The sequence below is a fragment of the Crinia signifera genome, chromosome 19 (genome assembly GCF_055691185.1).
Source record: "Crinia signifera chromosome 19, ASM5569118v1, whole genome shotgun sequence".
NCBI lineage: Eukaryota > Metazoa > Chordata > Amphibia > Anura > Myobatrachidae > Crinia > Crinia signifera.
Window position 1 is genome coordinate 8,951,938 of NC_139226.1, and position 12,589 is coordinate 8,964,526.

At 45.6% G+C, this 12,589-nt stretch overlaps 1 protein-coding gene across 4 annotated transcripts in view; it reads left to right on the plus strand.

Annotated features, from left to right (window-relative positions):
• The window catches only part of LOC146042062 (Friend leukemia integration 1 transcription factor-like), a 44,280-nt gene that overhangs the window by 6,613 nt on the left and 25,078 nt on the right, over positions 1 to 12,589 (plus strand). Inside the window, exon 1 of one of the 4 annotated variants that reach the window (XM_083161968.1) lies at positions 2,298 to 2,426. The exons of the other annotated variants lie outside the window; for them this stretch is intronic. Within the exon in view, the coding sequence (XP_083018094.1) occupies positions 2,388 to 2,426 (39 nt within the window). The 5' untranslated portion in view covers positions 2,298 to 2,387. Of the gene's footprint in view, positions 1 to 2,297; positions 2,427 to 12,589 lie in introns of those variants that run through there. 4 annotated transcript variants of the gene reach the window in all.

Below are 12,589 nucleotides of genomic sequence, written 5' to 3' on the forward strand. Positions count from 1 at the left end.
ACTGACGCATTTCTTATCCCTAAACGTTGCACTGACGCATTTCTTATCCCTAAACTGTGCACTGACGCATTTCTTATCCCTAAACTCTGTACTGATGCATTTCTTATCCCTAAACTCTGTACTGACGCATTTCTTATCCCTAAACTCTGTACTGATGCATTTCTTGTCCCTAAACTCTGTTCTGACGCATTTCTTATCCCTAAACTCTGCACTGATGCATTTCTTATCCCTAAATTCTCCACCAATGCATTTCTTATGCCTAAACTCTCCACTGACGCATTTCTTATCTCTAATCTCTGCACCTGCCATGTTTCTTAACCCTGATGCATTCTTTATCCCTAAATTCTGCACGGACGCATTCTTTATCCCAAATTTCTGCATTGACGCATTTCTTATTACCAAACTAAGCACTGACGCATTTCTTATCCATAAATTCTGCACTGATGCATTTCTTATCCCTAAACTCTGAACTGACTAATTTCTTATCCCTAAACTCTGTACTGATGCATTTCTTATCCCAAAACTCTGTACTGACGCATTTCTTATCTCTAAACTCTGCACTGACGCATTTCTATCCCTAAACTCTGCACTGATGCATTTTTTATCCCTAAACTATGCACTGATGCGTTTCTTATCCTTAAACTATGCATTGACACATTTCTTATCCCCAAACTAAGCACTGACGCATTTCTTATCCCTAAACTCTGCACTGACGCATTTCTGATCCCTAAACTCTGCACTGACGCATTTCTTATCCCTAAACTCTACACTGATGCATTTTTTATCCCTAAACTCTGCACTGACGCATTTCTTATCCCTAAACTCTACACTCACGCATTTCTTATCCCTAAACTCTGCACTGACGCATTTTTTATCCCTAAACTCTGCACTGATGCGTTTCTTATCCCTAAACTCTGCATTGACGCATTTCTTATCCCCAAACTAAGCACTGACGCATTTCTTATCCCTAAACTCTGCACTGACGCATTTCTTATCCCTAAACTCTGCAATGACGCATTTCTTATCCCCAAACTAAGCACTGATGCATTTCTTATCCCTAAACTCTGCACTGACGCATTTCTTATCCCTAAACTCTGCACTGACGCATTTCTTATCCCTAAACTCTGCACTGACACATTTCTTATCCCTAAACTTTGCACTGACGCATTTCTTATCCCTAAACTCTGCACTGACACATTTCTTATGCCTAAACTCTGCACTGACACATTTCTTATCCCTAAACTCGGCACTGATGCGTTTCTTATCCCTAAACTTTACATCTTATGCATTTCTTATACCTCAATCTCTGCATCTTGATGCTGTTATCATGACAGTCCTGCATTAAGATGCATTTTTCATTTCCAAACTGTGCATCCTCACAAGTTTTACATCTGCAACTGATGCATTTCTTATCCCGAAACTCAACAACTGATACTTTATTTTATCCCTAAAATCGTCAGCTGACATGTTTCTTATACATAAACTATGGGACTGACGCCTTTCTTATTCCTAAATATTATACTGACGCATTTCTTATCTTCAAACTATGTTACATGCATGCATTTCTAGACACACTCTGCAACTGATACATTTCTTACTGCAAAAACTCTGCCACTGCCGCATTACTTACCTCTAAACTCTGCCACTGCCGCATTTCTTACTGTAAAAACTCTGCCATTGCCGCATTACTTACCTCTTAACTCTGCAACTGACGCATTTCTCACCACCAGGCACTGCAGGCCTCACACCACAGCAATGTTCTTGGGTTTATTTCACCCAATAAAAGGCGGTGGTTTCCTTCTGGTCTTTGTATTTATTTCTCGTTCTTCTTTTCAAGAATTCATTAAATAATGGTCAATGTGTTCCTAACACGTATCATCTAGCCGAGATTACTGTAAATTCTGGCTTGCACAATATTTAGGGGGTATCCATTGCCCATGTATCAGTAGTAATGAGTATGCAGACGACTAATTCACTAGTAACTAGAGACATCGGGGAGTTACGAGGTAGTCCCTAGTGAATTGTGTGCCTCGTGCCTCCATGACATCACCAGTTCATTGTAAATTTATGCCTCCGTGATGTCACTTGTTCCTAGAAAACTGAATGGATGGTATTTCTGTGAAGTCCCTGTTTTCTGTCTGAATTAAATGACGTATGCCTCCTTAATGCCACTAGGCCCACTATATTTTTGGAGGATAAAGTGCCTCATACCTCCATAAGGCATTAAAGCTTGAGTGGAGCCTCACAGCTTGCACTGAAGGGGTTACGCTGTAGAGAACTGGGACATGAGATGTGGATGTGACAGATTTAGAGAACGCTCATACAGTTGTTGTTCAGCCGTTGGCGGTGAAACAGTCTTTTCGGGCACCCGGGCCAGGAGTTTCAGAATGTGGTTAATGCATGAAGGCAGGCTGCTACCGGATTTGGTAAGGCAGCAACCCAACACATGGCGTTAGCCACAGAGCAGACCATGGGAGCGAGGGCAATGTACTACAAAGGGGGGGAGAAGTTTAGTTTCACTCTGTATGGTGAGGCTGAAGCCGGTTGTTTTTGCAGGTGGGAGTAACTGAGTGACCGTCGCTTATTCATTTAGGCAGAGCAGTCGTTCATTCACTTAGAATTCTATGGTTGGTTCTTCCAATGATTTATTTAAATGATATACTGTATTTATACTCTATTGTGAATCTAATATTATAATTTTCACATAAATTATAATTTGAGTGAATTGTTACATTTAAAAAAAACTGTATTTTGAAAAGGTTTCATTTAGCATTTTTTTTAAACAAAGAAATTTAAATTTGCAACGTCAATGCAATAGTTCAACAAAGCAATCACAAAAAAACGAAAATGTTTTGTAGACAGAATAGAATTTTTCTACTTTTAACTTATAAACAGAATTTTGTGTCACGTCTATGAACTCGTTAAGCTCATTGATAATTTCCTGTAAAGGGGGAAGAAAAGTTAAACGACATAATAATGCAATAGATTTGAGGATTCGGGCTCAGTATGTTATAGTGATGTATTTCCGGGTCATATATAGGAATTGTTGCTTAGGACTAGATATTAATGGTAATATAATGTAAGTTATTTAGGATTTATGTTATTTCTACATTTTGTTTTATTTATAACATTTGTTACTTAGAAAATGTTTTGTTGATAATTTGAAATTATTCAGGGCAGCGTATAATTCACCAGGAATACAATTTTATTTAATTCGAGGGGTAGGGGTGTGTGTGTGGGGGGTGTGTGCTAGTTTTTTGGGACTCACTTTGCGTTTGCTTATTATATTGCGATCTGCGCAGGGTCATTGGGCCAAAGTTCAAATTCCAATAAGCTTTATTACAATACGGTCAGAATGAGGCAAATGCCACTGTGGAGATTTTATTTTTTACATTTACCCCTGAGATCAATTGATTTAGCATGGCCTACCAGAGGCAGGTGGGCTCGGGTGTCCTGGTGGCCTACCAGATGGTGGTGGGCTCGGTGTTCGGACTTCTCGGCTCTGTCCTTAGGTCAGTTGGATCTCACAGTGTTTCAAAACTCTCGGTAGTTGGTCCTCCTTTCCTCAAAAATGGAGGTTCTACTCAATGGATAGATGATGTCTAGTTAGACAGTTTTAGGTCGTCCCATATTGTCGACGTGCAATATGTTGTTATGTCCAGAAGGTCTACATAGTCAAAGGTCAACAGGTTAAAGGTCACAGTATAAGGTCCACAGGCACAATACAGTATGTCAATTGTCTAAGGTCCACAGGTACAATAGTTTAGCAGGTTTAAAAGGTCATCTTGACAATGGCCGACGCAAATGGTTGGCACAACCATTCTTAAATTTTTCAACTTTTGCTTTATTTAAACTTCAAGTGGACTATGATTGGGAGTTTGTGACCTATGCCGGCCACAGCGGTAATAGAGCGAGGCACCTTGTCCAAAGTGCGGCCAGCGACACAAGCTCACAAGCGTCTACGTTTTCACTAATCGTGATTACAGACTGTATAATTAACACAATTTGGATCAAAAACAAACCGGTGCGGTCATTTTTTCTGTTGACCATTCCATGTTGACCTAAAATGTTGTACCTGATAACTGTTTGAGCCTCTCGACCAATTGATTGTCTATCTATTTTAGGTAGATCCTATTGTACCATGTCCAAATATGGAACCAGAATAGTAGCGGGGGGTCGTCCCACCCTGCCAAAGGCCCAAAGCAGTGGCGTAACGCGTTTGATGTGCTTAGTTGGTCTGAGCCAACAGCTGGTGCCTCGTACACCTCATTGTCCTAGGACACTGCAGGGGCAGCTATGAGGTATGAGGTAGAAGGGGTAAACTGGTACCATAACGACAGAGCTCCTCTCACAATATTCCCATGGGCCCCAGTAACGCCCAGTTACGCCCCATTTACTGCTTCCGCCAGCTGAGAATAACCAGACGCTAAACTCTCACAGCTCAGAATTTTTCCATTGTATAATATTTGCATTGTTTTATTTTTGCTGGTACACAGGGAAGTTACGACACTTGGGGGAGGCAGCCTGGGACGTATGTGTGTGTGTGTGTGTGTGTGTGTGTGTATAGCCAGAGAGGGGCATCTACAGCTGCACAGATACCTCCCTACACAGATACCTCTCTACACAGATACCTCTCTACACAGATATCACCCTCTTATGTCCTTTATACACACACACGCTTCTGTTACCCATTGCAAGATATGACATTATATATTACATTATGAGCAGCACGGCTGCACATTCTGAAGATGATGTAATCATGGCATTATTGAAACACTGAATATAACTGCAAGATACTGTAACTAAAATACTAAAATAAAATAATATTTTGTGTGTGCATGTATACAATGGAAGACCGCACTCACACTTAAGTCAGACAATAGCGGGGTGCCCACAAAAACACATGGACTTTCTTGTTATATTGGCGAGTGCTCACATCTCAGATTGAGAATTGGACTATATATATATATATATATATATATATATATATATATATATATATATATATATTTCGCCTCCAATAATAATGCAACTGGCGGGGGTACCAGCTCAGGTGTCCCAGATTAATTCAGTAGACCAATATAGCTTGCAGAGAAAATGAGGACACTCACCGGACTTCTGATTTAAATGACAAATTCAGTTTAATCCATATTCATTAGCTTTTTCATAAAGTGCAATGTGCATGACAGTGGGCCATGGGCCAACGTTTCGGTCCACCTCTGGACCTTTCTCAAGGCCCCCACTATCGCCTCCTAAAGTCCGGTGAGTGTCCTCACTTTGGCCCTTATTCTGATCGGTGCGGATATTCCCGCATTCTTACGGAGCGGTCCGCACGCCACGGTGTTTTGCCGCATGCGGCCATCGTCCGTAGAAACGCCCACGTGTCCTCCGCATTCGGACGGACTCACTCTTTAAGAACAGGGCGTGTTTACGGACGACATACAAACCATGCGTGTGCGGGAGAAACACTCCGATTCTGCACGGTATTACAGAGTATTACAGAGTATGCTCGGAAATACCGCATCCGAACGGGAGCCAAGCGGTGCTACCGCCCGTAAGCGGAGTATTTACGCCAAACAACCCACTATGAAGTATCTTCTGCAATACATCACATGACCCACTTATTCAATTACCTATCCTCATAAAAAACAGCTTATTTGGAATTGGAATCAATGTGTGTGGTTTCATGAGTACATGTCTAATACACATGTGTATTGATAGTATTAAGATTCAGTCATGTCCATTGTTAGCAGTTTTTAAGTGTGGGACAAGTACAGCATATGTGGGGGATTACTAAGGTTTCCTTGAAGCAGCAATGGTTTCAATTAAAGCACTGACAAGCGGCCTATTAGTGAGTAATGAGTAAAGGAGTAGATTCTATTGGGTGCAGGTGTTAATGGTTGTAGTCATTAGGCGTACGTTCGCCTACCGCATGAACGAGTGGTGTCCGCAAAGCAATAGTACACTTGTGGACACCGCACATTTCTGCCCTTTTTGCTCGCGTGCATTCGGAGTGGTTTCCGAATGTACGCCCCCCAACATAAGTGTACTCCCCCGTGTCCGCCCATGTTTCCGCCCCGTTTTGCCCACTTTGAAACTACGCCCATGTGTCATTCCGCATGACGCCCATAATACGCCCCTATTTCCCGACTGATAGCGGTGAACAGTTTTGGACGGGATTTGGCCGAACTGGTACCGAGTCAAGGCGTGGCACATGCGCGTAGCGTTCTCCACGCATGCGCAGACGCCGTAAAGACGCGATCCGTAAGTACGCGGTAAAGTCCGCGTCAATCAGAATAAGGGCCTTTCTCTGCAAACTATATATATATATATATATACATATATATATATATATATATATATATATATATATGCACACACACATCATACCCTCTCAGCAGGACATCACCACAAAACTATATTCAGCCTTGCACATAAATTCCTGCCCCTGGGAGCTTACAATCTAATCTCTGTATTACAGTGACACTTCCCAAACTTCCCATTTTGTTCAGTGGAAGTAACCCTGACTGAATGACTTGTGTAACCCGGGGGTGGGGTGGTGGGGGTTTCCTGACATCAAACTTCAGATTTCGTTGCTGAAATAGAACGATAGGTTTTGTAGTAATTGGCTGTGTACTACGCTATATAAATGAGGCCATAACCTGATGAAGACCATGGTGGGCTGTGGGCAGATAATTGTTGTACTCCACTGTTTGCCAATGGATGGTGCAGCTCTGGATGATTCAGTGCCCGCTGGCAGGGCTGCCATCAGAAATGATGGTGCCTGGGACCTCCTTCCCATTCTCGATCACCTAGAATGCCTGGTGAGACCTCTACATTTCTTCCATTTTCTTTGTTTATGACAAATTATACTTTATGAACTCTAGGCCTTTCTGTCTGGGCCCAGGACTGAAATCCCTGCAGTCCCCCCATGATGGCTGCCCTTGCCTGCTGGGCCCTATGGGACAGCTTAGGTTGCCTAATGGATGTTGTAGCTCTGGATGGGTCAGTGCATGCTGGGCCCTAGGGGAGAGCTTAGGTGATATACTGGAGAATTAAGCTCTGGATGGGTCAGTGCCCTCTGGGCCCTAGGGGAGAGCTTAGGTGATATACTGGAGAATTAAGCTCTGGATGGGACAGTGCCCGCTGGGCCCTGGGGGATAGCTTAGGTTGTATAATGGAGAATGACGCTCTGGATGGGACAGTGCCCGCTGGGCCCTAGGGGAGAGCTTAGGTGATATACTGGAGAATGAAGCTCTGGATGGGTCAGTGCCCGCTGGGCCCTGGGGGATAGCTTAGGTTGTATAATGGAGAATGACGCTCTGGATGGGTCAGTGCCCGCTGGGCCCTAGGGGAGGGCTTAGGTGATATACTGGAGAATGAAGCACTGTATGGGTCAGTGCCCGCTGGGTCCTAGGGTAGAGCTTAGGTTGTCTAATGGAGAATGAAGCTCTGGATGGGTCAGTGTCCGCTGGGCCCTAGGATAGAGCTTAGGTTGTTTACTGGAGAATGAAGCACTGTATGGGTCAGTGCCCGCTGGGTCCTAGGATAGAGCTTAGGTTGTTTACTGGAGAATGAAGCACTGTATAGGTCAGTGCCCGCTGGGCCCTAGGGGAGAATTTAGGTTGTCTAATTGAGAATGAAGCTCTGGATGGGTCAGTGCCCGCTGGGCCCTAGGGGAGAATTTAGGTTGTCTAATGGAGAATGAAGCTCTGGATGGGTCAGTGCCCGCTGGGCCCTAGGGGAGAATTTAGGTTGTCTAATGGAGAATGAAGCTCTGGATGGGTCAGTGCCCGCTGGGCCCTAGGGGAGAATTTAGGTTGTCCAATTGAGAATGAAGCACTGTATGGGTCAGTGCCCGCTGGGTCCTAGGGTAGAACTTGTCTAATGGAGAATGAAGCACTGGATGGGCCAGAGTAAGGTGTCAGGTGGAGGAGAGGGAATATTTATATAGAAAGGAAGTTGTGGTAAAATGCGCATTCCTTCAAGAGGAACTTGAGTCTTTCACTTTACTCTTCAGAGCATGTATCTCTATTTTTACATATGTATGGCCGCAGTCATATATGACTATTTTACAACACGCGTGACTTCTGTGCAGGGACATGGGAAGCTGGAGACGGTTATGCTTTGGGTGCTAGAGTAGGAAAAAACTGTTGGAGCCTCTTTGACCAAATTTGTATTAATAGCGATGTGGGTCGGCCCCAGAGCTTACACCTCAAGTGATACTCGCTGAACAGGCCCGCTAGTGCCCACAAGGGCCTTAGTCTGCAGCCATTGGCTTACAGGTAGGACCGACCCCTGACCAAACTTTGTATAAATGCAGTATTGCGTTTGTCACTGTTTCAGGCGCGCCAATTGCCAATTGTGCAATTACCAGATGGGCCAAACCTGCGTAATGCCGTGGTCCTGCGCGTGCAGTGATGCAGTGAGAGACCGCCAAGGTCACATGACGTCAGAAGTGGCCCTATTGGGCTTATAAAAAGTCTCTTATACAACTGTCTTGAGAGTTAATGGACAATATTACAGTATTCCTCTTATTTATGCGCAGTTAGGAAATAAATCACATTTTGGTTATGGGGTCACGCCCGTGCGTCCTCGCCTTGTTGATGTTGTAGTTTCTCTTTCTCAACTCACCCCAGCGTCACTTATAGTCAAAAGTTTATCTTCAAATTGAAAGTTGTGGTTCTAAATTTAAACTATTTCCTTCCTCCACGATCCCCGCCACGTCCAGGGTAAGCAGAATGGTGCGGAATCCTGATAAGCGCTATTGGGCGGCGCACAATGATCAGTACGTTATACATGTGATAATTGGTCATCCTATATCCTCTTATCTGTGTAATTATCCCAATTACCTGCTAATGTCAGTAATTGTTTAATGAGTGTCCACTTGTTATTGAGGCATATCCTATTAGCAGTCGTACTTTGCAATTGCTAATAGGTTCACTATTAGCCCCTATGCCAAAATCCTTATCTCACAATACCGGAACTTATCGGGATATGAGGTACGTGAAGAAGAAGGAGCCACTGGAACCACAATAACACATGGGATCGGGAACTTATCCCGGATCCTGTGTGTTTTCGTGCGATCGCGGATCAATTTTTGACCAATAAAAATGGCCTCTAATTGGACAAACTGAATATATCATTGTTTTTGACTGTATCCAATTAGTCCCGAAAATGCATCGTGGCTAATTGGATACCCTCCATTGTCTCTAATGGCACTTCTGACTATTTGTGTTATTTTTAATTCATACTGATATTCTTTAGACCGTCTTTTGAGCTGAATTATCCCTAAAAGGTGCCTGAGATACCCCTAAAGCTGGGTGCACACTATACAATATCGTTAGCGAATGATATGGCTAATGATATCCTCACAACTACCGAGCAAATGATATAGGCTATATACACACTGGAAAGGGACCTGATCAGATCCCTCCCAGTGGAGAGGGACCAGATCAGACCCCTCCCAGTGTATGGGGAAGCCTGGGTTGTACTTACTCTTTTGCAGTCTCCTAGCTAACCAAAACCCTTTGTAGAAATGAATTAAACACACACAGTGGGGTGTGGATCTTTTGGTCTACAACAACTAGGTCGACAAGCATTAGGTTGACACCACTAGGTCGACAGGCAGCAAGGTTGACATGGGTCAAGGTCAATATGGGTCAAGGTCGACATGGGTTTAGGTCAACAGGACATGAGGTCGACATGGGCAAGGTCGACATGGGGTTTTTAACAGTTTTTTTACCCGAATGCCGACACAGTCAACATGGACACAGTTTGAAGTGCACCACATACTCTTGCATCGCTCACTTCGCTCGCAATGCTTCGGGTACGGTTCTAGGTTGAAAGGTCATTAGTTCGACAGCAGCTAGGTCGACAGTCAAAAGGTCGACATGGGGTTTTTCACTGTTTTTTGACCCGAATGTCAACACAGTCGATATGGACACAGTTTAAAGTGCACCGCATCCCCTCGCATCGCTCACAATGCTTCGGGCACACAATTTTATTCTCCTACCACGCCTTAGTAGATGGTAGGGCATGAAATACCGCCCGTCGTCACGTCAGCTCAAAAAAAAGTGAAAAACCCCATGTCGACCTTTTGACTGTTGACCTTGCCCATGTCGACCTAATGCTTGTGTCGACCGAGACCCATGTCGACATTGACCCATGTCGTCCTAAACCCATGTCGACCTTGTTGCCTGTCAACCTAGTGGTGTCGACCCAATGCTTATTGACATAGTTGCTGTATACAAAATGACCGTATCCCACACAGTGTTGTGTTACTGCATGCTTCATCTACTTAACCTGGGTTTAATCAGTCTCTGGGAGGATGAGTAGGCTTGCTGAGACTTATAGTTCTACAGCAGCAGCCACAGAGCATATGTTTGCTATAAAGTGTTATTGATCAGAGTGCGTAGAGTAAGTGCTCTGCGTCCCAGCCCGGAGGGAGCAGACGTCTCTTCTTCTGCCATTCCCAGCAGAGGAAGCTGCGAGGCCATTGTGATTAGCTGCTCTTATCTACAGGCCCAGACTTCTGCAGCATCCGGCCCGGCATCCTGCGTATCCCAGAGCTGGGAAGCATCCAGCACCCCTCCCCATACCCCCTCCACTCTCTCAGGGAGCGCCAAAGTGCTAGCATTGTGCATCCTAGGCCCAGGATCTTACCATATCGCTCCATGGGTCTGATTCAGCGTATATTTGCTGACTGGCGAGCAGGAAAATGCTCCCAAACAGGCATCGACAATGGCATGACCAGCATGTGTATGGGCGCGCCTGCTTCCGCCCCCTGCCCTCCGATACTGGAGGGCACACCTGGGCGACAGGGAAACTCGGCCTAAGGGTCCTCGCAGAGGGTTTGTACATGCGCAAACCTGCACCCTCAGCAGGAGGACCGAATTTGTCCGTACAAGCTGGTCTGAATCACCCCATAAATATATACATATCGCAGCACAGCTCCTGGGCTGGTCCCAATCTCACTATCGCTGACTGTGGGAGAGCGCAGGCAGATTTCGGGTGTAGGGTGGAGGTCAGGGTGGGGCTCACTGTGTGGTTATTAAGATTTCTCTCAGACGCTCAGAAATCACATGCTGGGGCTGGGTGAGATCACAGAGGGGACAGATTTGTTTCAGTCTGGTGATGCTGCTTTCACACTGCAAACCGGCTTAGACCCGGTATTTAAAACGTTTTTTAGAGCAAGTTTAACCCCTTTCACATCACATGTAAATACCTGGTCTAAAGCAGGTTTGCGGTGTGGAAGCAGCCTAGGTGAGTAGAACATGACACAGGACAGAGTCGGATTCTGGTGATGCCTCGCACAGGGTAGCAGGGATGTGACCGCCTATAGGGTGCTGAGCTCAGGGCATGGGGGGTCCCAGCACCTGCTGGCACAGTCAGGGCCGGCTGTTGGGAAGTGCCCCTGGCTGCAGGGTACCTGGTGCAGGGGGCTGTCAGTCCGTCCACATTGGTGCCATTGATCGGGGCTCAGCTGCTCCCGGCGCTTCTCCTTAGCCGCCCCCATCTGTCCGTCCCCCCCTCTCCTACCTGGGCAGCCGGGGCATGGGGTACTAGTACTACTAGTTTCCATCCACTGTAGGGACCCCGCCACTGATCTAACATACACTGCAGGTACCTCCTGCCTCCAGCATGATCATTCCCTTCCTGCGCTGCCCAAATGGGGGGGGACCAATAGTGGTCTGCTCATTAGATATGCACAGAGCGGACCCCTATTGGCTGGGTCCTAGGGTCCTAAATCGTTTCAGACAGCAAAAAAACGGGCCTGAAACGGGTAGGACCTGCTTTTTTCACTCTGCACCTTTCAGACCGCACATATTACCATTTTTTTTAGTGCGGTCTGAAAGGGGCATTATTGTTACTATTGTTAAGTGGATGTGTATAGAACAACTTGTGTCCAATAAGATCATCAGAATAATGTCAGCAGCACAGAGTATATCAGGAGATGAGGGATGTGTCAGTGAGGACAGGGCTGCATGTGACAGGGGCAGTGACATGATGTGAGGAGGGGAATGGGGGCAGCAGGAAGCCACAGACTGACAGTTATATAGTGGGAGGAGCAGGGTCCCCAGCAGCACAGAGTATATCAGGATATGAGATATGTGTCAGTGAGGACAGGGCTGCATGTGACAAGGGCAGTGACATGATGTGAGGAGGGGAATGGAGGCAGCAGGAAGCCACAGACTGAGAGTTATATAGTGGGAGGAGCAGGGGCCCCAGCAGCACAGAGTATATCAGGAGATGAGTGATGTGAGGACAGGGCTGCATGTGACAGGGGCAGTGACATGATGTGAGGAGGGGAATGGAGGCAGCAGGAAGCCACAGACTGAGAGTTATATAGTGGGAGGAGCAGAGTCCCCAGCAGCACAGAGTATATCAGCAGATGAGTTATGTGTCAGTGAGGACAGGGCTGCATGTGACATGGGCAGTGACATGATGTGAGGAGGAGAATGGAGGCAGCAGTAAGCCACAGACTGAGAGTTATATAGTGGGAGGATCAGAGTCCCCAGCAGCACAGATTATTTCAGCAGATGAGTGATGTGTCAGTGAGGACCGGGCTACATGTGACTGTGGCAGT